Genomic DNA, 27,387 nt, shown 5'->3' with positions numbered 1-27,387 from the left:
TTTTTAATTATCTAATAAGCAGAATATTTAAAATCGAGATACATAAATAATTTTAAGATATTTTAAAGTTATCTTATACATTGATTTTATCCGCTTATTCCAGCAATCTTTCTCTGCAGAAATTAATATCTCATTACAAAAATGGCAAAATAATAAAGGACTTTTCAAGGACTCAGTCCGATCGATCTACTCACAAGCGATGTGTCAAAAAGTTGGGACACCCTATATATTAAGTGATACGGAAGTCTCATTGCTTCTCATAATCTTAATTAAGTTTCGTAATTTGATAAATTTTAAAATAAGAAAGTTAAACGAATCGTAAGATTTTCTCGCGTGTACAATGAATATAAAGTCAATTAACATTTTGAAATTCTCTTTGACATTTTTAAACTCTCTTAGATCCAATTTCATAATATACGGTTACCTAAAGATTAAAGGTTATCACTCACATTTATCAATGAAATTCATTCATTTCTTGGTTTGGAATTTCTTGGTTATTTTTAATCTTTAGGTACCATATATTGTAAAAACGAACTTTATAATCGTTTTGCCTTGGAAATCGATTCGATCAATTGAACAACCAAGATGTGGAAATGTTTCGATAATTCTTAACCGGGTGAAAACGCTTACCTGAAGATACGGCACGGCTTTGCAGAGTTTTAATCCGAGGAACCAAGTCTCCGTGACGTCCCAGAGAACCGACGGCGGCAGGCAGATCAGCAGAACGAGAAGATCAGCCACCGCCAGATTGACGATGAAATAATTAGTCACGGTACGCATCGAGTGATTGCGATAGACGGCCATGCAGACAAGTGCGTTGCCAATTAGGCCGATTATGAAGACGACGCTGTGCATTGCAATGAGCACCCAGTCAGTAAATTTCGGAAATATGTGCTGCACCATCAACTCGATGTAATCCTCGTCCGGGATGCAGTAATCGTTGGTGCAATTCGTAACGTTGGTGTACTCGAAGTTGCCATCATTGTCCGCGAACGAATAATAATCGATCCCATCCTCGTCGAGTGCGTCACATAAACGTGGCGTCACCGATACAAGCCAGATGATAATCATCACAGCGAGATTCATGTTTATTCAATCTTATTGTGTCATAATATCTCACTGCAAATCGTCGCTCGTGCGCAGTTAACACAATTAAATGTACACGTGAAAACGATTCAATTGCGATCCGTTTCCAGTTACGCGCGATGTTTTATCAGCATCGTGGATTCATTGACTGACGGAATTAGGGTGGATTAATTATTAGGCGAATTATCGATCGTATTAACGTAACAGAGTGTAAAATGTCCATTACAGTGATACTACATTGTTGCGTCACGATGGGATTTAGTCAAACAACCTGTAAAATAAATCGCGAACACACGAATGTAAATCTGAATGTAGATAAAACGTAGCGCTGAAGTGTCGCTGAAGTGATATTTCCACAATGTTGAACTACACTTTTAAAGTTCACCCTCTCTTTCACAAGCGACTATGCTTGTATGACCTTAACATAGAATTTCTTTGGCGCGGGCATTCTGCTCTTCAAAGCGCGATTATAAACAGCTTCTATTATGCGCGATAAAGAACATATGTATATATATTTGTCGAAATTGAATTTATCTTCTATATAGAAATACAATATTTCTATACTGTGCTTGAATATCTTCAGGTGTGTTCCTAACTGTAATACATTTCCTAGCTGGATGTCATGGATGTTCAACTTGCAAGATCTGAAAAAGTAGATTTACCTGCCAAACCGCATTTTCCTAATTTAATCATAGCGTTCAGACAGGCATAAAATATTTATAGATGAGATATTCAAATATGCTTCATCTAAATCAATTTTCATAAATCAGGAGACTTTGCCTTTCTCTTTTTTAACTTTGTTTTGGAATTCTTTAATTAGACAATAATTGATAAATTAAAAACACATTACCAAGTCAGTTATACACGAATAAACGTGCGAATCGGCGTTACATCCTAGATATTTAATTAAATTGATACATAATTGATAAAATACCTTGAAATCTCGCAAGTGATAGGGAAGAGTGACATAATCATTCGAATAATATCAATCAAGCTATTATGTAACTTTCTCCCTAGGGCGAAAATGTGAAAAGTGAAAAATTTCTTCTCATTATCCTCACAGTTAGTCTCACCAATTGAATTTATACATTTCAAACTTTTAGAGTTTGCAGACGTTTTACGGTAAAAACAAATAAAATTAGTAAACGATTTGAATAAAATAAGTGAACGTTTGAAATTTGTATTTAATTTATAATATCACTATTTTTTATTCTGGTTAACATGAAGCTATTAAATCTGAACAGTTTTTCTATAATTACATGTCATTTTTATTTTATTTGTTGTAAATTCAATACGAACTTTTTGTGTTTAAAATGTTTTGTTGTTATGTTAATTTATGATATTATTATTTCAGACACTGATTAATATGGAATTATCAAATCTATGCTGTTTTATCGTAATTGCATAATATCATCTTGTTTGTCGATAAATTCAATATAAGGTCTTTTTGTATGATGCTAAAAGCTTAGTAGTCGACGGTGAAATAGACCGGCGGTATCTATCGCTAGAGTTTATTGAATTAGAACGTTAGAGATGTAAGATGAAATGTGCAAAGACGATTTCTCGCAAGATACTGTTTTTTACCAATAATTTTCAATTCGTAATAAATATCCAAGAAATGCGATTTCCGTTACGTATATACAGAAATATAAAAGACATAAAGTTTGCTTTCTCCGTCTATGATATAAGTCATTCTGTTTCCCTTGGCATTCCATAGATAGCAAAGACAGAATGATACTTTTTAGCAAACAAACTAACATTATTTGCCGTTTATTTTTATATTAATGAATGATATGTTAAATGAATGTTAAAAATGTCATTTTAATATTAATATGTCATTTTAACATTAATATCATTTGACTGATGAATAAAATAATGACAAATAACGTCAGTTTGTTTTATTGAATTGTCTCGACTTGTATCCACCAAATGAAAAACATCCAATGTGTAACAATTTAGATTGTTACTGTTATTAACAATTATTATTAACAAAATGTATGTCATTAACATATTTTACTTCTTCGCGTATATTTAATTTAATACCGAACTTTATATAATCAGCTAACTTCTATCGATCTATTTTATTAAAGGTAAATATTATAGCTATGACTAATTTATATCGTAAGTTCAGAAAAGCCGTTTGCATATAGATTACAGCTCAGGTACAGCTCAATTCCATTTTTCTTAACGTCGTATCTCATAAATCATAATTCATTTATTTATACCGTAATTCAAGATATCTTATCATATTTCCCGTGCGTAAAATAACTTCACTTTAAACTGAATGAGAGAAAATAGTTGATTATCTATTTGCTTCTAAGTTAAATTTAGAAAGAATTTTTTATTTCTAATGGCTTGCGGAATGAAAAATATGGAATGTGAATTGTTAGTTAAATTTTTATCAATAGAAATTTATAATATTACAAAGAAATAAATACTTTTGCGGCAATTTTGAGATACTACAGACTTCACTTTTGCGTAGTCTTATCGATAATTATTTGTATGTCAGTCAATAAAGATAAAAAAATTTCGAAACTTTTAAATCTTTTATGCATTCTTAAATTTTAAGGATGATTATTAATTGGATTGGAGAAGAATCAGTATCAAGATTTTCGTCTTTTTCAAATTATATACTCCTAATTATATTAGGTGTTGGAATTAATTCGTAGCGTTTTACAAGAGATGGCACAAGCAGTACACTATTTCGTTGTTACCTATAGTTCTGTATACATTGTAAACATCTATCATAGGACGTCATTTGCCGTACATAACCTTTCTTGAAATCATAAATAACAATACTGTATAATTCATTGAATATGTCAAAATTTATGCCAGATAAAGTGTTTTTGCGGGGAGTTTTGCTTCATTACTTTAATATGAACAAAAGTGCAGCTGAAGCTCATCGTATTTTAGTGGATGTGTATAGTGAACATGCTCTGGCTGAGCAAACGTGTAGGAAGTGATTTGCACGTTTTAAAGCTGGTGATTTCGACTTGGATGACAAGGAGCGACCTGGTCAGCCGAAAAAATTTGAAGATAACGATTTGCAGGCACTGCTCAATGAAAACTCATGTCAAATACTTAAAGAATTATCTACGTCATTGGAAGTTGACTTCTCAACAATAGGAAAACGTCTTAAAAGTTTGGGCATGATCCAGAAGGAAGGACATTGGGTCCCATATGAATTGAAACCAAGGGATATTGAGAGACGTTTTCTCACGTGCGAACTGCTGCTTCAACGGCAGAAAAGAAAAGGTTTTTTGCATCGGATTGTTACCGGTGACGAAAAGTGGATCCATTATGACAATCCAAAGCGCAGAAAGTCATGGGTTAAGCCCGGCGAACCATCAACATCAGTGGCAAAGCCCAATATCCATGGCTCAAAGCTCCTGCTCTGTATTTGGTGGGATCAGAAGGGTGTCATATACTACGAACTGCTAAAACCGCATGAAACCGTTACTGGAGATCTCTACCGACGGCAACTGATGCGCTTGAGCCGTGCATTGAAGCAAAAACGGTCGGAATACTTCGAAAGACACGATAAAGTCATCTTGCTGCACGACAATGCTCGCCCACACGTTGCAAAACCGGTAAAAACATACCTGGAAACACTTAAATGGGAAGTGCTACCGCACCCGCCGTATTCTCCTGATATTGCACCTAGCGACTACCACTTGTTTCGATCATTAGCTCATAGCTTGTGCGAGCAGAAGTTCACATCTTACGAAGATTGTACAAAATGGTTCGATTCCTGGATTTCATCTAAAGATGAACAGTTCTTCCGACGCGGTATTCATTCACTGCCCGAAAGATGGTCAAAAGTAGTAGAAAGTGATGGGAAGTACTTTCATTAATGTATTTTTTAATGCTCATGTGAAATAAATAACATTCTTTCATTAAAAAAACGCTACGAATTAATTCCAACACCTAATATTAAAACAGTTCAAATACATAAATAATATTGTTGACACAATGTGTTATTTTAACAATATTGATACTGTAGATGTTATATTGCTAATATAGACATAAAATCATTAATATTATTTGTAATATGAGATATTACGGATCATTTAACACTCCTGTGTAATATCATTATGTAATGACATTTACATTTTGCGTAATGAGAAGGTATTATAAGTATAATTTGTGTGCTATTTATTATCTTTTTAATAATTACTACAAACTCAGTTGGTTATCGGAGCTAATCTTATTAGTCTCCAAGTTTTGTTTTACAGATTACACTGTTTAAGATTAATCTTCGTCTTTCAGTTTACGTTGACATAATGATCTCACTTTTAAAGTCTTTTTTAACTGTCGGTGAAGAAAATAACGATGCAATTTTGATCCTTATCGAAAACTTTTTATTGTTATTTCCCACCTAACCGTAAAAACTGCTAACCAATAAAAAAGTGCTAATGTTCTGTTAGAAAGTTTCCTCTTTTTCTCTCTACTCTTTTATTGCATCGTGAACAACGAGACACTTACTCGTAAAACTTTCACGACCCCGTCGGATATAATTGAAACGACCCGTTGTACCTTTCATACGAGTTACTTCCTATTTTAGTACATAAATTTTATTTCATGGCATTTCAATGGCATTTGTATTTGTAAAACTATTTTGTAACGCGATTCGCACGTTTTCGATTCTAATCGAACGTGAGACGATCGAGGTATACAATTAATTATGCAAACGGAAAATATATACGCTTCCGGAAGAATTACGGAAATTGAACCGTTGTATGTATGTATTATAAGTGTGTGAGACATTATACCGAAGGAAATGTTTAATACGTATAACTATATTTATTTTATTGATACGTGACTAACAAAAACTTTTTTATTTTTTTTATTTAAAAATTGTGCTGTTCTAATCAAAATTTGATTAATCTAATCAAATTGCGAATTTAATCTAACAGAATTTTTGTTATTTTACTCTTTGTTATAAAAATGTAATTATTTTAACTAAAAAATGAAACAGTAAGAAAATTTTCGTTAATCACATATCTACAAAATAAATGGTTATCTGTTAAACATTTCCCTCAGTGTGCACATGTATATATATCGAGGATTAATTTAACTTTCGTACGCGATGTGCGGTCCATTATTGACGATACTAACGATCAATTGTATGATTAATTAAAAGTTGAATGTGCGAAATAAATCCTCTTTCTCCCATTCTGGACGTGAGAGGTCTAATTCACGTCACCTCCCGATGGATCGGTCTCTACAGTCGAGGACAAACGCATTAGATACGCCGTCAGAGAAAAGCTGACTGCATAAATTTCCGTTCCAAGTACGAATGCAAACCCCATTGAATTCGCTGTATCGGCTACCGTATAACGTCGTGCTGATTTATTGTCGTGTTGCATGGATCTCGTTCATTGCGATATGCATCGTGGTTATTCGCGGGGCTGATTGCCAAAACAACTCGTTAAATTCAATCACGAGTTCTGAACGAGAAGCTCATAATATTCGTTCCCGGTTTTTCGCCCACACACTCACACACACACACACACACACACACACACACACACACACACACTCCCCCCCCCCCTCTCTCTCTCTCTCTCTCTCTCTCTCTCTCTCTCTCTCGTTGAAAGACGTAAATGCGAAAATGCGCAATGAAATTTTAACGTTACCTATGAAGGTACGGTCACGTTTAGTCACTTCACAATGAACAATCGCGTGGGCTTCCTTTCCCGGTTGGCTCATAATAGTAATGGTCTTCCTTAGCGAATATATGCCGCTACATCGCAAGATTATACGCTTATTTCCTGTATATACGTTTTGAATCAAATATTTAGACAGATTTACACACCTTGTTCATATTTGCGGCATCATTCCGAATTTTCAGTGCGGCAAAATATAGAGGTGAAACTGTCAGAAGCGTCTATAGTACTTGGGATTTTACGCTTGCATAAAGCATAGGGTAACTTCGGCAAATATGCCACGCTGGAATTTACGTCGTAGAAGTCAGAAAAAAATAGAAGGAATGAGGATAATTTTCCCACACTACTCTGTTGCCTTTATGTTATATTAGTATTGTGTTATGATTTCAGTTTCTTACTGTTAATATTAATGAAATTATTGTGAATTGAACGATTTGTCACTGTGTTAAGTAACGCTATCATAAATTATCTACATAAAATGATTACTGTAGGACGTGCAAAAGACTTAGTGGTTATTTCGTGAATGTAGAGGAATAGTAAGTATGTTGTATAACAAAATACAAATACTTTGCTCTATATTCTTTGTTATCTTGTAGATCTCATCTGTTTGAGATGTATGGCATTTTTAACAAGCGGGATTTATAAGCATACAAATACACAGATTGAATTTAGTGCACTAAATATAATAAACGCATTACATGAATATGTACCTCATGTCATAACACTTGCAGTACATCTGAGAAGATTGTAATTATTATTTATTACTTCATATACATATTTATCATTCTTATTCCTTAATAAAACTTTATAAAATTTTATAAGTTATTGTGTCATTTTATGTCTTATTTATATGTATTATTTGTAAATTTTTTGTGAGCCATATATACTCCCCTTCCTATATATACTTCCTCTATGAGTAGCCATATATATCTCACTCCTATGGGATATACGGCAAAAATGCAAGAGTTTAAAAAAGTTTATTTTTCAATACGAAATATAAATATTTCGGATTTCTAATATTTTTTTCATAATAATAGATAGAACAAAGTTTTTACTGATATAATTTGTTTACTTTAAACATAGTAAATAATACTTAATAAATTAAGTTTTTGACAGGTGCGGCGTATATATCGAAGTTACCCTATCATGCAATAAAAGACTTTTTTTTATACGAATTTAATATTTAAATAGATTTATACTATAATTAGCTTCGGATCTATGTATTTTTTCTTCTTTCGGCGTGATTATAAAGATAAGACTAAGGAAAAATGTTGAAAATAACCCGAATTTTACGTTTGCTAAACACTCCACGAAATTAAGTTCATCTTTCACTATAAACAGACGCATTTTCCGAGTTTTCTTACTTTCCATCCAACAAAGAAAATAGTCTGGACTTAATTTTCTTTTATGTTTCAATCTGTTCTAATAATGCAGGTTTTTTATAGCATCTCTCTTTTACACTCTAAAAATATTTGTTATATTAAAATTTCTAATTGAAAAAATTTTGTCCTGATTTAAAATTTCTTTTAAAAATTATTTCTAAAATATACAAAGATAAATATATGTATAAATAAAAAATATTTATTTGTAATAAAAAAAAAGATCTAATATTTATGATATTAATTAAATGAATTATCGCACACTAAATATACATAACATGTACTTAATTGCTTATTGTTTAAACGTTTCTAATTAGGTGTGACACTTTTACTTGTATAAATTAAATGTATACATATTTATGTACAAATTTCATAAAAATATTTTTTAATATTATACTACACATAGAAATGACAATTTTTCATTGAAATTTGGCCGACAAATCAAATTTTGATTTTATCATATGCTTCGAAAATAATGTTTAACTTTTTTAAAACCATTTACTTACATAACTGGAGCAACCACTAAAAATTCCAATAACACGCAAAGTTATTACCTTCTAGTTACCGGAGAAAAAAATTGTCGACGACGATATTTACACGTAAAACTCCGCCAAGCAAAATATTGAAGATTACATTTTTGCGATGCATAAAGTTCGCGCGACTTCACAAAGTTTTCAAACCGCATCTCTCTGTGTTCATTTCTTTTTTCTTCAAGCACTCTTGCGAACCTGAGTGTAGGTCGATCCGCGCGATAGTATTCCTTAGAGTTGTTACGATGTTTGCTCGGACTCCGGTCTCCGCAGGGAGGTGAAAACACCCCTGACGGAGCGGAATATAGCGCCGATCTCCTTCCGTGCGGAAGGATGCGAACGCGCCGGCAGACTCAGCGAAACTGAGGTGCGCTGTTTTAACGAGGCCGTGTGGTGTAGACGTCGGTCACGACGCCGCGCTTGCACTCTGCGAAAATTGCTCAATCTAGGGAGACGAAAATATTTCAGTTGCTTGTACACCGACATCACCTATTTTCCTTCACTACGAAATTACAGAATCTAGATACGCAACAATCGATAAAAATATTATGTACGCTTCTTGCGAATTTCAATCTCAATTTTACTGACAGATTTTTTTTTAATGAGTTTGACGAACTAATTTCTTTCTGGACAATAATACTGACGCCGGTTTAATTAATTCTGGGTTCGATTGGGAAAAAAAATAGAAAGATTCTTTGCAAAAGCACATTTTTGGAATAATTCCAAACTGTATTTTAATTAGCTTTGATATAATTTATAAAAAGTACGATGTAATATCGAAAATTCTTAGGGTTGAGCAAACCTGTCGAGTAGTGATCTCTGAGAGAATATATTCCCGGAAAAAAAATGTTTCATACATAATTATATATAAAAAATTGACATTTTATGTGTGCAATTGTATGTAATTATTTCTAAAATATGTCCATTAATAACTTTTTTTTCAGGTTATTAAAAAGAAATATTCCTTTGGCTTCGTTATTGTGTTTAAAAGAGACATTATTAAATTGCATGCGCTTTTATTTTTTCCTTATTAAAGCTAAAATATGCAACACTACTCGTCGTACATTTTGGAAAATATGAAAAATATTAATGCTTTAATCAATTTTGCTCAGTATTTAGGTTTATACATTACGTTTCTATTAGAGAAGGGACTATTTATTGAATATTCAGTTCAGATATTTTAAGGAACTACTTATTGAATATTCAAACCAGATTAATTATAAAAGAAGCTTTTGATACATTTAGTAATCTACTTAGTAATACGGACATTTGAAAAAGTGATTTCTTAATTGTTTTGACATAAAATATGGAGGAAACAGTCTAGAAAATTGTTTCCGTCGTATACGTACTTTTTCAACATTAACCCAAATTCGCTTTCTTGGGATACATACGCGTATTCAAATATTCCGATTATCATCTACATATGTTACAAAACCATTAATCATTTCTTTAATTAATTGTTTATAACTATGATATATGGTGTCCCAGTTTCTTGCGATTATTTATTCAATTTATTTCTAATTTCAGAGATACTGTAGAAGACGATTCGTAACTATCGCGTAAAACATTAAAAAGATACCTCATTTTTAAGACTAATGAAGAAAAGCTGTTAAAGATTATTGTTTTACAATATTTTAAACTTTAACATTAAAAATTATGACCTCGAGATTTAAAAATCTTGCTAAAAAAAACTTTGTTTTTGAAAATAAGGAAATAAAATTTTAAATTTACAACATATTGTTTTTGTTTCTAAAATAAATTCTAATCACTTATAATTCAGAAACTATTGATGCCTCGATATTTTGCAACTGTATGTGTTGCAAAAAGATTTTTCTCTCAAATTTGAAAATTGGGATTAAATGTTTGATATACCAATCGCCCTATATCTATATAAAAGATTGCATCAAGTCTTTGATGTATTATTTACGAATATTTTTTTTAACAACACGAGACTTTTCATCGAGCTATTCATCGTTTCTCGATATTTATTCACAAGTTCATTCATCATCAACCATTGAACTGCCCCTGCCGCTTATCTTATCGTTTGACGATTTATCGCAAGCTATACTTTCCAATAGTCCCACCTTTGCGCAATCGGGTTTAATATTTCTTCGTTAACGTTAATTAATCTTATTCCTGAGGGGTCAGGAACAGTCATGGCATACAGAATATGTTCGAGCAAGATTGCGCAAACCACCATGACAAGTTCCTAAATCCGCAAGGAACTTTTGATTAATAGGTTTTTGTACGGTTTATGAACTTCTATTACGATGAAAAATTGTCGCTATGACTTTGAAAATGTGAAGCATAATCGACGCTGATTTAAAATAATGTGCTTTTTTTTACTTATTTGTTATTTATATTTAGTTATGTTGAAAATATGGTAATGGAGTTTGTCTTTGATAACGACTTTCTATTAGAGTTGGTAAAGAACTAATGTTTCCTTTTTAATAAAACATTTTGTTTTTCTTTAAACTGTCTTTTTATGCTTCAAACATACTTTAAACAGTATTATTTAAAAAAAACATTTAAAACATGTTAAAAACATCAATTAAATTTGTTTTAAACTATTTAAAACATGTCTTTTTTACGATCTGCTTTTTTCTAAGCGAATTTTACATAAATATTCATGCACTTAAATGCATTTATAATGTGTATACATTTGAATTAAACATATCACAAAAACAAAAATTGCCGTATATCTCTATTTTTATTTTAATTATTTCGCTGATGTCCTCGACAATTAAAACTATGGGATGTCCAAAAAAAGGAGTAGTACATAAATCTTTTTTTGGAGAACTAGAATTAAATTTTTCCGCGCATAAAAATATTATTCATGCATTCAGTATAATATTATTTCTGAAGATGCGTCTTCAGTGGTACCGAGAGGGCAACTGCAACATATCAACGCGACTTTGAATTCTCCAAAAAAAGAAAAATAGAATAGGTTGGAAAAACCAACGGAATACAGATAAGTTCGGTCGAGCGCATGTTCTTTTTATCATTTTTTTTTTTAATCCTTTGAGATATAATTTTTTTTTTGGTTCCTATTTTGTGAAAAAATGCCTCTGAATGCACTTAACAAACGGAAGAGATAATACTGTCACGTCAAGCTTGCAGCACCGTCGACTATGTGCTTTATGGTCCTCTTCAACGCGACCTATATATTTCTGGCCATGAAAACGTGACCATGAAGAGTGGAACGGATATAAAACAGTAGAAGTAAACGGTTTATTTTATCGAAGTATATTCTAGTATGTCTAGTTGTAATACCTTATCAAATATATCTCCTAATTATGAAATACAATATTACAGATTATAATTATCAAGGAATTTATTTACTATTTAATAATATAACAAATTGAAATATAATCTTGAGGAAAGTTATTTTCGAATATGATAGAAAGTTGATTTATTTGCATTGATTCGTAAACAGAAATTAAACGATGTGAAGATAAGAAAGTAAACACTTCCGTTTTACTTAAATGAAAGGTGCCAGTCATCCTGAATCAATGCAGAATAAACACTAAAAAGAAGCACTGAATAGAATAGCAAAAGCTAAATGCATTGTTTTGTAATAAAAGCAATTCGGTTTTTTGGCCATTATAATCAATCATAATCAGAATGTCATTCGTTTTTTAAATACGGTATTATATTTTAACAATGATGTATTATAACGAGAACATATAATATATTATACAGCGTAATAAAATAATCCAAAATGCTTTTATGATAGGCACAAGACACGAAAATACGATTATTTAATATTAAATCATATTAATGCGATATTTTTAAAGATATTTTGAATGAAGATATCTAGGGCTTTAATTAATTCGATAATCATGGTTTCATTCTAATTATCGAAGAATGCATTTATTATTTAGCAGCATAAATTGAAATGTCAAGAGTGAAATTATAAATTTTCCATTTTTGCTACTTCAAAAAAAATAACGACGATATTTTTCATACAAAATGTACGAAAAAAATAACAAGACGTTAGGTATTATATATTAACATTTATGAGAAAAATCTAAAGAAATGAGGAAGGTAATAAGGTACAATCCGACAAATATAATGAAAAATGCAAAGAATTATATATAAGAGATGAAAGATCAAGATATTAAAAAAATAAACATAAACATGATATATATTTATATTTAATTATATTGCAATTTTGGAAATAAGAAATTAATGAGCGATCGTTCGATCATAAAATACCGTTCAATAATATCTCAAAAAGATGTACCTTTATGCCATATTATTATGAATAATTTCGCGCTCATTAAAGATGCATTAATAGGAAGGCACTGAAAAATATGCGTTGTATAAAAATTCTCTGGGTGAAAACGGATAAAAAAAGTCGACAAATTAATTTCTATAGAGTAATGTCTGGATTTTATTTGAATAACAGCTTACATTTGGGTTACTAAATTTCTCGGTGAATCCACGAATAAAAAAATCGCTCAAACGTAACAAAATATAGCTCTGTGTCTAATCAATAGTCTCGTTGTAGATAATACGATTTGACGATAAAAATATTCACGCAACGCGAAGAAAGAGTGTTCTTTCACTGTAATTTTATAGTTTTGAGCTCATTTTAATTAGAGCTCATTTTAGTTTCGAGCTTATTTTTATATTCAATATAAAATAAAATATATTTATGATAATATTTATATCGCTATATTCTACAAATGAATGTATGACATATCATGTATTTCAGCGATGTTTCGCTATCAGTTGAACAATATCGAACTTCGAGCGTAACTGTATACGAAAATTGATGGAGTGGGAGTAAAACGCCAGCTTTTATTAGTTGAAAAAGTTTTAACGTAAGTGTTTTTGTTTCGTAACAAAAGAGCTTAAATCCAAGGAAATCACATTGCAAAAATAATGTAATTACCATGTATGCAAAGGAGTAGAGAATGAATGATAAACACACTTTAATAAGATAAAAGTTTTATAGTTTTTTACACGTACATATTTTCTCCATTGTATATCACAGATATTTAAGATAATAAGTTCGATCATGTGAGACTACTATGTTTTGTACATCTGAAGCTGCAGAAATCAATATAAAATCATACAAATATCAAACAACACATATCGATCCAGAGTTTATTGACAAATTGCTTTCTTTGAATTTTTCATATGAATAGATCTTTTGATAATTTCATAATGATATTTGTCATATCATTTCATTGCTTCTCAATGTAGTTTCTAAAGCTTCGATAACCGACTGCAATATTTAATTTTACCGTAATTAAAATAAATCGTGTTTGTGTATTCGTACATAACGCAAAATAATAGCAAAAATAATTTATAAAAATATCGAAATTGTTATTAATAAAATCGTACTGTATAGTAAATTTCGCCGCGCGCGTAAATTATTTTTTAGCCTGTCAACTAATGCCGCAATTATTGCATTGCAAATTACGGATTCGAGTATTTTTTATTGTACAATTAATTATTATTTGCATTTCGCTATATAAACTGTGACTATTCGATAAACAGAGACTAATTATAATCACTGATTATTGAGAAAATGATAAATCATAATGTTTATCATTCACTATGGCTTTTATAACATTTCCTCTTGTCAACAGAGAAAATATAGTCGATTTGGAAGAAAATTATCAGAATTTGAAGATTATCAGTTTTGAAAATTTAATACTATATAATTGCGTGAAACTAATTTTTTCAATTTTATTTTTCATTTGCATAATTACAAGATTCTATCATTTTCCTGAGTTGATGAAGCGTTCGTTACACACAATAGAATATTTTTGCCGAAATTTAATAAATTTTATATTACAATGATATTCTTCCAAATTCATTTTTCTTTCTGTTGAAATATATTGTTTCTGTGCTTTACACTTATACATACATTGCTATGTCTCGAAATTACGAAAAAAAAACCCTTTTATTCGCAATTTTCCACTGACAAATTGAAGATATAATTAAAAATAATAAAATTAAAAAATACTCTTTCCATTATTCTGGAATATATCTCAAAACTCGCGTAAACTCGCTCGTCTGACAGAAGTATTAATAATGCGAGTTTTAGAACGGTAATTGTTAGCTCATCATAAGTAGAAAATTCACTAATCAAAATAGTCTATCTTACATATGTCACAGATGACAAATGTCTAAAAATTGTTCTATGAAATAACTACACTCTATAGAGAATATAACTATAATATCTAATATTAAAATAATAATTTATATACATATGGCTGTAAATATATTCATCCTCTTAATGAAGTACCAGTAATATTAAATTTTCTTTAAATGCATTTTCACGTATACCAAATCGAAAAGAAGTTTTAACATATTTGAAGATTGTTCCGCCGCATTTTTATAGATTTTTATATCGGTAATATAAAAGCTACTCATTTTCGTTTCATATCTTGATAAATATAGAAATAAATTTTTAACATTTACGTCTTATTGATTTAAATTATATCAATTTAAATTATACTTGTTAATGTATACTAAGAATTACTAGGTTGAAAATCTATAACTATAGTATTATTATAGTATACTAACAGATAAAGTAGGCACTTTCATATCCTTGCACATTAACTATTTTTTTTGTTGTCAAATATTTATAAGACGTTGATACAGTCTTATCTCTGCGTGCTCTATATATATATATATATATATATATATATATATATATATATATATTCGAAACTATGTATATATTCGAAATTAAAGAAGGAAGTTTGAATATATGAAGGAAGTAAAAACTTAACACTACTATCCATGGCACATAAAAGAGCACGATCAATACAAGTCTGGCGCCAATAAAAATGTAGAAATGTTATTTTTATTAATATAATTTTTGATAGCCACGTAAAGTCATGCAATATTTTATCGACGTAAATTCCACATTGCATAGAAAATTGTCGATCCATATAAATTTCGTTGCATTGATATATCTCGCAAATTAATAATGAAAAGCATAAACAGAACTTCTAACGTTTTAATTATGACATGTACAAGAAGTAATGCGAACGCATAATAAAATAAATTTAAATCTCGGCGTCCAACTTGTAACAATCACGCCCACAAAAGGAAATAATTACTACATTTCGTCTCGTGTTCTAACATCGCCATCGTATTTAGATATCAATACTTGACCTTCCTCTCCTCGCCATTTCTGTCGTATATAAATGAAGATTCCGATGAAGAATATTAGAACTCCGATTCCTGCGATTCCAAAAAAGGTTACAGAACCTAATGATGGAAGAATTAAAAGTAGCTCAACGTTGCCTGAGTATTCGGCAGTTAAATTAGCCTCTTGAGTAAACCACAGCATTGGGATATAAGTCTTCTGTACATTCTCAAACATGCTGAAATATCGAAAATTAATTGAACAAAACATTTTCTTGTTTGTTATCAAATTAAAAAGGTTATAACGCATTGAAATAGTCCTTTAATAGATAGGATTATCCGGAAAATAAGGTTACAAGATTTTTTAAAAATACAAACATGCATATATTTTAATGAAATGAAGTGACGGGAGACCTCTATGAAACGGGAATAAAAAACTTGTCCCACGGTTGACAAAATGTATTGAAGTAAATAGTGATTATGTGGAAAAATAATGTAATACTTATATACTATAATCCCTGTAAGTTTCATTACAATATATGCATGTTCATATTTTTAAAAAAATCTTGTAACCTTACTTTCCGAATAACCCTCGTATATATTATAACATCTTTTCTAAAAGTTTAAACTTTTTTAATTACTCAGTTTAGTTTCTATATGAAGTATTAATGGAAGCCGATATTTTAAATAGAATACTTTGCACATTTTATTAAATAAATTTATTTTGTTAGCCCAAGAATTTCCTTTTCTTTATTTTCATAATCTTCTAAACAATTTCTCTTTTTGTTTTTTCCTTATGAAGTTTTTATTTTGTTAATGATTTATCTATGCTGTGCTCGTCTGTTACTTACCTCATACCAGCCACTGGTTCCAGCAATAAGTTTAATTGCAGTTGTGCCTTAACCATAAGTGGGATACCTGAAGTCTTTAAAATTTCTTTCATACAATATTCATTGCATACTTTCTGTTTGTAGCATTTATAATTTATAAAAGATACTTACTGGTTCCAGAACAATAACCAATTCGTGTTTTTGTTTATCTGGTGACATTCCTGTTATGTTCTCTGTATAACTTGGATCGGCTAGATAAAAGTGTGGCATACTAACAAAAGCCGGCGCTCCAAATTTGCAAGATGAAATATTTAATGTTCCGCTGGGTCCACAATTTCCATTGGGACAAAAACATCGTCTCGAAGGTATAGATTCACCATTATCAAGCATATCTTTCGTTCCAATATACTTATTTCCTGTTATACCTTCAAGTTTCATTGTTTCTACGAATTGCAAATCCACATACCTAAATAATAAGTAAATTTTAATGCATTATCTTCTTATTCGAGGTTGATTTTGGAAGAATTAAAATTAACTTTGTGTCAATTTATATATTTTATATATATAAGTAATCTGTATAAAAAAATAAAAACACATGTGTTCCAATTTGTCTGATTTAATGCTACGTCTTAAAAAAAAAACAAGCCGAAGCTACTTGTATACTCTGTATAAAAACTAATAGTGGGAGTTAACAGCAAATGAATGGATTAATATTTAAATCGAAGCTTCATTTATTATAATATAATTAAGTGTAAATTTTCATATTAACTTAAATGATAATGTTTTTATAACCACTCACGTGCAAATATCAGGAACGAATACAGGTATGGTGTCATTGTTCGCTAAAGGTGGCCAAAAATCTCCCAACGTTCCATGTATCATATTACAAGAACCCGTATAATCATTTGTCCGGTTACTGTAATTCCATTCTTTTATCATTCCCATGCCGTACAAATTATTTGCTCCAGTTAACATATTGAATACGCCGTCGTAAGTAGTCGAGCCGTTTCTCTGTGAGAAAAAAAAATGAGTTTTACATTTTAGAGATCATTGCTTGATGCACGTTTGATTCATTGTACTCACCGCGTAGAACCATGCAAATTTAGAATAAGGTAAATCGGTCACATTCATCTTTCGCACAAGATCCAACAACGTGTCGTTGAATCCTTCAAACATCAATGTCTTCACGCTTTTAGTTAATATTAGTTTCTCTCCTAAACGCACCATAACTCCATTGACTATCTTGCGTATAAATATAGGCTTATTTTTCATCGCAGTTGCAATCGTCTAAAATTGGATATACAATATAATAATTAATATAACAATTGAATATACAATGTAAAAAAGTGTGCAATTGATCGTCTAATAATTCCACCTTACCACAGCTATCGGATTTATGTTTGTAACTTGATCGGTTAAATTTCCATTCGACATAGATTGCTCAAAAAACCAAACTTTCTTCCTTTGAAACGTGACGGTTCCATTTTCATTCCATACTCGATTCACTTTGTAATCGATTTCTCTGCAAAAGAGACACGTAAAAATCTGATATAACGTTATGATTTTTATACTCATTTCCACCAATGTAGATTTACTTTAATCTCGATTCAACTTACTCTTCATCTTTTTCTAATTTTTAGAACTAGAAAAAAACGAAGAGTAAGTTGAACCGAGAAAGTTAATCTATATTGGTGGAAATGGACATTAGAGTAGTAGAACTTTTATGAAAATAATGTTACCGAAAAACGTAAGGTCCCATTTCCTGAAAATGTGGTTTTACACCTGACGAAAACTCATGTGGATTAGTCCAATTGAACATATAGAATTTCAAGTACATTGGAATAGGAGTTTCCACCCACATATTGAAATTGAAAGATGTTTGCGTTAACGTTATTAGCTGCATAGAAATGCGTATATATTACACACAATCTTTAACATAAATGTATTGATGTAAAGTTTTTATATTTCTTGAATATACCTTTGTAAATAGCAATTCGTACAGCATAGTGGCCCAAAGTGATCCTGTGATGATTCCAAAAACCATGATTATTAAACCGACAATTGAGATGGTTATAACTTTTTTATAGGACCGCGCCATTTTTACGGGAACTATAGGTCTGAAAGCAATAAACAAACGTTAATCATCATTTCTCTTTTAATTTTTATTGTGACATGAGAATTTTCATTTGCCATACTTGAATCAATTATTATATGGCATTTCTTAATTATATAATTAGAAAATTAAAGTCGTTTAGAATGTGCAGAAATTCCATTTAGCATCACAAAATGATGTTAAACAATGCAAAATAGATAAATTTCAGAACTTTAGAATAAAATACTTAAATTACAATCAGTTACTTCAAAAATGTCACCTACTTTCTAAATTCTTTGGAGTGGAATCTCACTCTAAAGAGTGAAAATTGAACATCTTGAAAAAGAGTGGTTCAATTTTCAATCTTTAAGAACGAGATTCACTCCAAAAGTTTTAGAGAGTAAGAAAAAAAGAGAATTTTATGTTGGGAAACTCAGTTTCGACTATAAGAAATTTATAAGAAACCAGACAAGAGTTTTGCTACAAAAATATTTTGATTAAAATTGGAGTTAAAATGACACATATTTGAAAATGACACATTATGAACACAGATTACGATATATTATTATAAAAATATTTTTTTATAAATATAAGTGAAAAAAGTTGCAATTCTCTCAATTGCGACATCGCTGATTACTACATATCTCCAAACTCAAGCAAATTCTTTCCCACAGAAATGATTTTAAGAGTGACATCTGTAAGCTCAAAAGCTGTGATTTTTGATAGACAAGTCAATTATTTATAGATTTTATTTTAGTTAATTAGAAACATAAAAAAAACTTACATTAAAAAATTCTTACAAACAATAAAATGAACATTGTTACACAACCGAAATAAGTAATGTAGTATAATTATTGATTACGTCATTCACGGAACAACGAATATGTTGCACATAACAGTAGATATCATAGGCGTACACAATGCAGTATACCGGATAGTCATACATAAAGTGAGCGTCTCTAATAGTTAAACGGTTAGCAATAACAAAAATTATAAACTAGTGAAAATCAATTCTCTCTATTCATTATGTTTTAATTAAAATCAGATGACTCTTCCTGGAAACGCATAGCTCTCGTTGGCCCAGCTCGCGTGAGAACCGATTAAAAGATCTCTACGATACTTCGTGAACACGGTGTATATGTTACACGGAATGTATATGTCAGTCGGAATGTCAGAGTTGAACATAAACAAGCGATTTCAACGATTTTATCAACATCATATTTCCATACAAAAAAAATAGCATTTGCGAAAAAATTAAACTATAACATTACGCGAATGCGATATGTGATATATATCTGGTATATATTAACCTATACCTTACCGTTATTTATCTCGGTAATAATCGAGAACGGATGAGAGACAAAAAGGTGAATTGTCTCGCATTAAAGGGCCTGCAGCGGTGCACCTTGATCACGGAAGATCGCAATTTTTTCACAGTCTCGCACGAAAATTTCATAATATATCATCGGAAGACGTACGCGGATCTATCTATGCTTCCTTTTTTCTCTACTACATGTAGTACACCATAATACACCAGAGTACACTTTCTACACTCGATACTCTGTGTATAAAAAGCAGCATTGCTGTATATATCTATAGATTATTGTCCCTATTAATGTACTTTTTAGTCAATTTGCTTATTACTGAATTAATTATTAAATATTGTAGCTTTAATTTTATCTGCTTGCTATCAATATCGGGTTTTCAACTATTTCTTTTTCTTATAATATTTCTTTAATCTAAAAAATTTAAATTTTATTAATATTTTATAATGCTTTTGACAAAAATAGAAAACATGTTTTTGTCCCTATTAATGGATCTTCTTAACGGTTATGGCCCTATTAATGTGCCCCCAATTTGTGTGCCTATCCACATTTGTCTCATTTTAATATATAGTTACTAAAACAGATAATAAATTTAAGTTAATTGTTTATGTTATAATATTACATAAAAAAATCATTATTTCAATTATATTTATTTTAAACACTCATAACACAACGTTTTCAGCTCCAATACAGGGCACATTAATAAAAACATTAATAAGGACAAACTTAAAATCTTGCAGTACGTATTACTGGAGGATTTACATAAATTCCTTACATCTTTCGAAAAATATTTAAAATACTTTAATATTAAAAAAATAAAATATTATCTTCGTATGCATTAATAAAAAATATTTTTTCTTATTTATTTGTGCTAGTTTTCTTTATGACTTATCGATTCAGCAAACGAGAATGGATTGAAATGAATTGAAATGATTCAGGATTCAGATTTTCTAAAAATAATACTAACTTTTTCTGTGAGCACGTTGTGAATACTGTTCAATTCAAAATTTTGTTTAGGAAATGTAGTTTTTTAATTTAATTGAATCCAATTGAAACCAATTAAATCTAAAAAAAAGTATTCGTTATTTTTAAAATACGCATTCGGATAGAAAAAAATTTCAATCCATTTTAATCCATTCTCGTTTACTGGAGAAATACAAAAGCACACTAATAGGGACAGGCACAATAATTGGGACAGTCATCCTATTGTATAGCAGGACTTTTTTTAAGGATTTATGTGTCACATTTCAAAACACACACACATACACACACACACACACACACAAAATTATCAAAATAATAAAAATGACGCAAGGAACTTTCTAGCAAGAGACAAATTGACATAATATAGTCATATCCTGTCCTTGTTCAATAATCAGTAAGAAACAAAAACAAAATAGCTCTTATGCCAATTTGTACCTCTGCTGAAAAGTTCCCATGAATTGTTTTATTTTTGCGTAAAATTTGGGCACAATTTTCATTGGTTTAAAAATTGTTTAATTTTTTTTATTGTCTTGATTTTTATGTAAAATCGTTTTTTGTAGTACCTACTCATTTACAAATTTAATGAACAAGTAATATTACGTCACTTGCATAAGCGCTTTTTGAGTTTGTTTCGCAGATGCTGCGCTATGCTACGTGAGATGATATTAATTAAATGCCTTCCATTTATAGTAATGTACAAGTCGACACAAATATCATTAACTTTCTTTCCAATAACGAAGATAGAATGATACTTGTGTTACAAATTAATGGAAGGCACCCATTGATATAGGAAGGCACCCAAAACATTCTTAAAAAACATTATTAATTCTTTAAACATTACTAAATGTCGAGTATGAGAATAAATAATACAGAGATGAAGATAATGAAAGTACAGGCGTTGCTACTCGATAGAGCAAGTCTAAAAATGTATGAAAATCAAAAGCAAAATAATGGAGCAAGCTATATCCAAATAGGTAAAATATATATGTTGATATCATTACATTTATCATTAATATTAATTAAAAATTTTCCTATTACAATAAAGAAATGTTTTAACGTTCTAACTAAATAAAAAAATTTTCCATTTATTAGTATATGTATAGATTGAAATTTATGTATTTATTATAAGTATTTTTATTTTATAAAAAATATGTTTTATAAAATATCTTTTCATGATAAAATCAAAAATGTACTATATATATTATTGTATTTTAAATTTCAATATCGTAAATTTTTCATTTCTACTTTTCATTAGTTTTCCGATTTGCCTTTCCATTAAAACGCTTTTTATAAGAATTTTGACTTTGTACAACAGTAGTACTGAACGTTATGTTGCACTCTACAAAATTTTCTTAAGTGAAAATGTTACTAAACAGTATGCGGTGACTGGCAACTGGCACGCTCTATTTGTTTTGAACGTTATTTTAAATAAACTGTTACTTTTTGTTGATTATTATTATTACGAGAGGTTTGAAATGAAGGTTACAAAACACGCGCCGACTTAAAACGAACTTATCTACTATCATTCTAATGATATTCGAAAGTCCTCAAGGGCATTAGATGTGTCTGTAAAGTAATATTTTTCTGAATACATTTTTTAGTTTTGGATTTCTGTCGGAATATTCCCGACATTCCAATTTTTTATTCTGCTATTTTGCCGGAAGCTTTCACTCACTGTGTTTTATGAATTCTCTGAAGTAATTATAATTAACTTCCTCGTTTCCCATGTTCCATATGTATGTAACGAATAAATTTTTTATGCTTCATACGTTATTTTTGCTAGAAGCAAAATTGTGAAGCAAAAGTAAAAAAATGAAAGAAGAGATCGAGATGATAAATGAAAAAGTTAAATGATTGGAGGAAATTAAAAGAAATATCTCATTAGAGAAAAAAATTTTAAAATCTCATTAGATATCCTTTTAATTAAAAAAAATGTTATAGAAAAAAAATTATATCCTGGATATATTTTTATTTATAATATGTATAATTTATAATGGTTCTTCGTTCGAGAAAATTTTAGAAAATGTAATCAAAGAATCAATAGATAAATGTGAAAATATTCACATATTGATTTTTATTATCAAGATTTACATTGGCTCCGATTACACTAACTTGAAGAATTCTTACCGTACTGACGTAGAGGTTGCATTTCTGCGCACTTTAGGTTTTTGTGATTCGAAATCAGTCATTTTGATCTCTCTCAAATATCTCGCATCCGAGGAAAAAGTAATAACAGCAGGTCGCTTTCGTCTTCACCGAGAAATTAGTTTCAAATACAATCGCGCGTCCTCGAATTACTTGGCTTACTTTCACATTAATAGTCACAACGAACAGAATGGAAATCTGCCATTTACAGAAATCAAATCCCTAAAATGTTGTTTCTATATTTTTCTGCAACGCTTATTCGTATGTCAGAATCAATAACTGTTAGGCTCAAAGTCTAGTCACTGATTGAAAATATCAATCATGATGACAAATGGGACAAATGATGTCAACAATATGATTGTAAGATTTCAAGTGCTTTATTCTGATAAAATTGAATATCGTTAAGAAACGAAAGGTTGCTTCATTTTTATCAAGTTAAGATAAGATCCTCTTCGAAATAGTCACAAGATATTTTTTTTATTTCTTCTATAAAACGATGAAATTTCATAATAACTCGTGTTAAGCAATCTATATCGAGATCAACATTTTCCGAACTTTTCTCTGAATTAAAAGTAATACAAAATGTCAATTAATAATCTTACATATTTATTGAATTAAAAACAAATAAAAAATGCACGATTCCAAACGAAATTGATTAAAGTATGATCTTAAGAAGATCGTTAACTAATTCTCGACTACAGCAACAATCATTTGGACTCGAAGCGAAAAATTTTAGATAGCTATACAATCTGTACTGAAATTTTCTAAATTATTGTAGGTAAAAAATCTTTGAAACTCTATCAATTCAATCGTCATAAGGAGCAAGTTGATGTTTTGTATTTTAATGCTTTAAAACTTAGGTATAATTTTTATAGTTATATGTATAGTTGAGGGAAGTCAAAAACCACGAAAAAAGCTTCGAGTCGACTCCAAAGTTTGCGATTTTTTTCCACATTTCCTACATTGAAAAAAAAACTAAATTTTAATAAATATTTGTTTGAATATTAAATATTATTCTAAGTAAATATTTACTAAATGTAAGTATTTATTTGATATTAAAATTATTATTATTAATAATTATTATTATTTGACATTAATTTGATTAAACTATTCATTCTTTATTGAGTAAACATTTATTTACTGTAAGTAAATGTTTACTTAGTATTATTTTAAAAAAAATGTATTAATATTTAATAAATTTTTTCAGTGTTACGCATTGATGAAATGATTGCAAGTAGCTTGTAAGCAGGAGTTGCTCTTCTTTATGAATTAAGATTAATCGAAATGATAATTACATCGAGATAAGCGATAAACCATAACCGGCACCTGATAATGCAATCCCAATCGTGGTATCTCTTAACACATACGATGTCCCTTTTTCCGCAATCTTACTTTACACTTGTGCCATCTTCTAAGACGGTCATCTCGACAGTCTCGATCATTACGATAGATATGACATGCAGCTTCCACGTAAGAAAGTCAAAGACTATGCAATGAGCATAAATAGAACGACGCATAAATAGAAACCACAGATTTTTATTCGTTAGATGAGGTGAGTTAATGACTAATCGTTTAATGAACAAATAATTGGAATTGCAAATAAGAGACAAAGCGGTACATACATTAGCTACATTAATAATACGTCAATCTTTTATCGCTCAAAGTTCAGATTTATTCATGCGATTGCAGGCGTGAGAGATACTTGAAACAATGAATACTTGCAGATTGCTTGATAGTTGTAGATAAAAAATGTTCGATTGTAATACTTTTAATTGATATATCAAAAATTAATCAAATTTTTTCAAGAGTATTGTATAATTGAGAATAAAAATTTGCATAACGAATATTCTAATTTATTTCAAGAAAGTCGAAAGAAATTATCAAAATATATATTATTTAGGACTTCAAATTTTTTATATTACAATTATATAGCAAAATAATCTGAGAAAATTTAAATTTAAGTCGAAAAATAGCATAAATTCTCCGAAAAATCGATCGATATACTTAATCAGGTTCTTAAAAATAATATTTGGAAACTTAAGTGAATTAATAAATTTAGAAAAAATTTTTACTAAAATTTTATTGAAATTCATTGAATTAATCTATTATAACTTCTTTTTTTTTTTTATATGATTTTAGAATATGTAATCTTTTGTTTATGTAATATTATACCAATTATGAGTCATTTTCATTTGTGATGTCATTATATATGTTATGTATCGTATGTATATATATGTATACGTATATATATGTTATGTACGGAAGGCAAAATAAATTTTTTATTCTATGATTTATTCATCGATGTGCTCCTATTCTTTCTTATCAAGTATAATTTTGAATTCATTTACATATGTTTACATATACAATGCAAAAAGAACATATATTTGAAATAATTTATTTGCATGTTGAAATTTTCTTTTGGTATTAAAATATAGTTTGTTAAAATATAATTTATTTTTTTGACATTAATTATTATAATTATTACATAATTATTATAATATGTACAAATATATGCTCGACAAAAGATAGCATATAAATAAGATAATTATATAGAAAAATTGTGAATTATTTATTGCTATTTATATTCTTTATTTTAAGCAACACAATTTTTAAGTGAACACGCAAAAAAAAAAAGATTTGCTAAAACAACTTCACTGATTTAGCAAATCTACAGCCGTAATATAGGAATAGCCAATTTTGTATGTTAAAGTAGCAAAGTTTTGTAGCTGAATTAAATTAAAGGTTGTAATTAATCGTTCTAATAGCATAGCAAATTTGTTAATATAGCAAAGATAATTTCTGAAAAAATGGATTTATCATAAAGTTCAACTTTTATAACAAAACATGCTAACTAAGATAGTGATACTTATGTTGTTATGTACTATGTGAAGAAGTAAAAAAAGTTTGTTAGTTGCATATCAACAAAATAAATGGTTATTATATGTATTCAAAAATGTTTTAGTATATATTTATTATTTTGTTTATTATAAACATCGTTACTGTTTAATATTTGTCAAATTGTTTAATTTACTTAATATGTCAGTAAATCTTTTGCACGGCAACGGTATACTGGATATAAGTAAAATTGCGAAGAAATTGTGAAAGTGAAAGCAGCGAAGAGAAAATATCTCTTCGCTGCTTTCACTTTCATAATTTCTTCGCAATTTTCACAATCGGTAATTGCGTGGCATCGCGATTCAAACACAACCGAAAGAAAGTTATCACATCCTGCTACAAGACCAGATAGAGAAACAACACGATTCTTTGTCCATCGTGATTCACGCTTACAGATTTGTACGATTTATCACGTACGTTTTATTTTTGACTTCGAAGTTTCTAAAGAATTATTTTTAACTTAGACATTTCTAAAAAATCGTAACAAGTAAATGCATTACACGAATAAATGCGAAAGTCAATTATTTCATAAATTCGATTATAAAAAAAAGGACCTATCCGTAAACTCTATATTCAAAAAAGAAAATTAAATCAAAATCTATGCCTTCGCAAAACAATGAATTATGTTGACGATGCTAGCATCCAATAATGACAATTATTGTCTCGTTGAATTATTTTTATCATTGATACCGATACATACCGAATGTCACATTTTATTTTAATAGTGCGTAATTGCGAACACTCATCAACGGCAAATTTTTCCGCTTGCGAACGATAAAACTAACGCGCCCATCACGAATCAATCTCCACACTAACGAAACAAGAGTGTTTCCGTAATTTAATTTTAACAATCTATTCCCCGATGGATATACGAGATAATCGGGAGACCTTTGATGATTGTTATATCATTTTGGCGATCATCTCGTATTACTTCATATCGACATAGTATCGATATTAGCAAAACGAACAAAGAATTGATAAGAGATTCACACGAAGCTGGATTGCGCAGATTAATCAAAACAAAAGAATTCTTTTTACCCACCTATTGTTCTCGAAGTTCAAGTGTACTTTTTACGTCCGTCTCGCCTGCACTGAACGTGTGTCTGACACACTCAACTCGAGTCGCGCGTCACCGCGTGAATATGCGATTATATGCAAGTTCGCACATCGACTGTCGCGCGAACAATCGCCGTGGACGCAGATTCGTGCGATTCGTAGCAGCACGCGATATCACTTTTCTTTCGTTCATGGGTCTTTTACACGTATACGTGTCGATCAACTAAATAATCAACAACTTGAGGCTGCGAATGCGATATACGCAGAAAAAAAAGAAAAA

The 27,387-nt window shown here is 29.9% G+C and overlaps 2 protein-coding genes across 6 annotated transcripts in view; both read right to left on the bottom strand.

Moving 5' to 3' along the window:
* Positions 1-9,482, bottom strand: part of LOC105143113 (orexin/Hypocretin receptor type 1) — a 48,793-nt gene extending 39,311 nt beyond the window's left edge. The window contains exons 1-2 of one of the 3 annotated variants that reach the window (XR_015547114.1): positions 8,641-9,482; positions 631-1,357 (exon numbers count right to left, since the gene is read on the bottom strand). Coding sequence is in view for 2 of the 3 variants with exons in the window: in XM_087412439.1 (XP_087268565.1) it covers positions 631-1,086 (456 nt within the window). In the remaining variant the exon portion in view is untranslated. The remainder of the gene's footprint in view (positions 1-630; positions 1,358-8,640) is intronic. The other 2 variants (XM_087412439.1, XM_011051158.2) reach the window with 2 other exon arrangements.
* A 4,121-nt stretch (positions 9,483-13,603) lies between these two features.
* LOC105143111 (protein croquemort) lies at positions 13,604-27,309 on the bottom strand. 3 transcript variants are annotated; one of them, XM_087412438.1, is made up of 10 exons: positions 27,094-27,309; positions 23,139-24,114; positions 18,589-18,727; positions 18,350-18,507; positions 17,991-18,132; positions 17,694-17,897; positions 17,410-17,621; positions 16,782-17,076; positions 16,632-16,705; positions 13,604-16,019 (listed from the first exon to the last, which is right to left on the bottom strand). In XM_087412438.1, exons 2-10 carry the CDS (start codon positions 23,198-23,200, stop codon positions 15,752-15,754), a joined length of 1,554 nt encoding a protein of 517 aa, XP_087268564.1. In that variant the 5' UTR covers positions 23,201-24,114; positions 27,094-27,309; the 3' UTR covers positions 13,604-15,751. The 3 variants fall into 3 exon arrangements, with proteins under 3 accessions (XP_087268564.1, XP_011049452.2, XP_011049454.2); XM_011051150.2 differs by lacking the exon at positions 23,139-24,114; XM_011051152.2 differs by lacking the exons at positions 23,139-24,114; positions 27,094-27,309 and adding an exon at positions 20,024-20,215.
* Positions 27,310-27,387: the final 78 nt, after the last annotated feature.

Source organism: Acromyrmex echinatior, chromosome 13 (genome assembly GCF_024713525.1).
Source record: "Acromyrmex echinatior isolate Ae372 chromosome 13, ASM2471352v2, whole genome shotgun sequence".
Classification (NCBI taxonomy): Eukaryota; Metazoa; Arthropoda; class Insecta; order Hymenoptera; family Formicidae; genus Acromyrmex; species Acromyrmex echinatior.
This window is presented reverse-complemented; position numbering and strand designations above follow the sequence as displayed.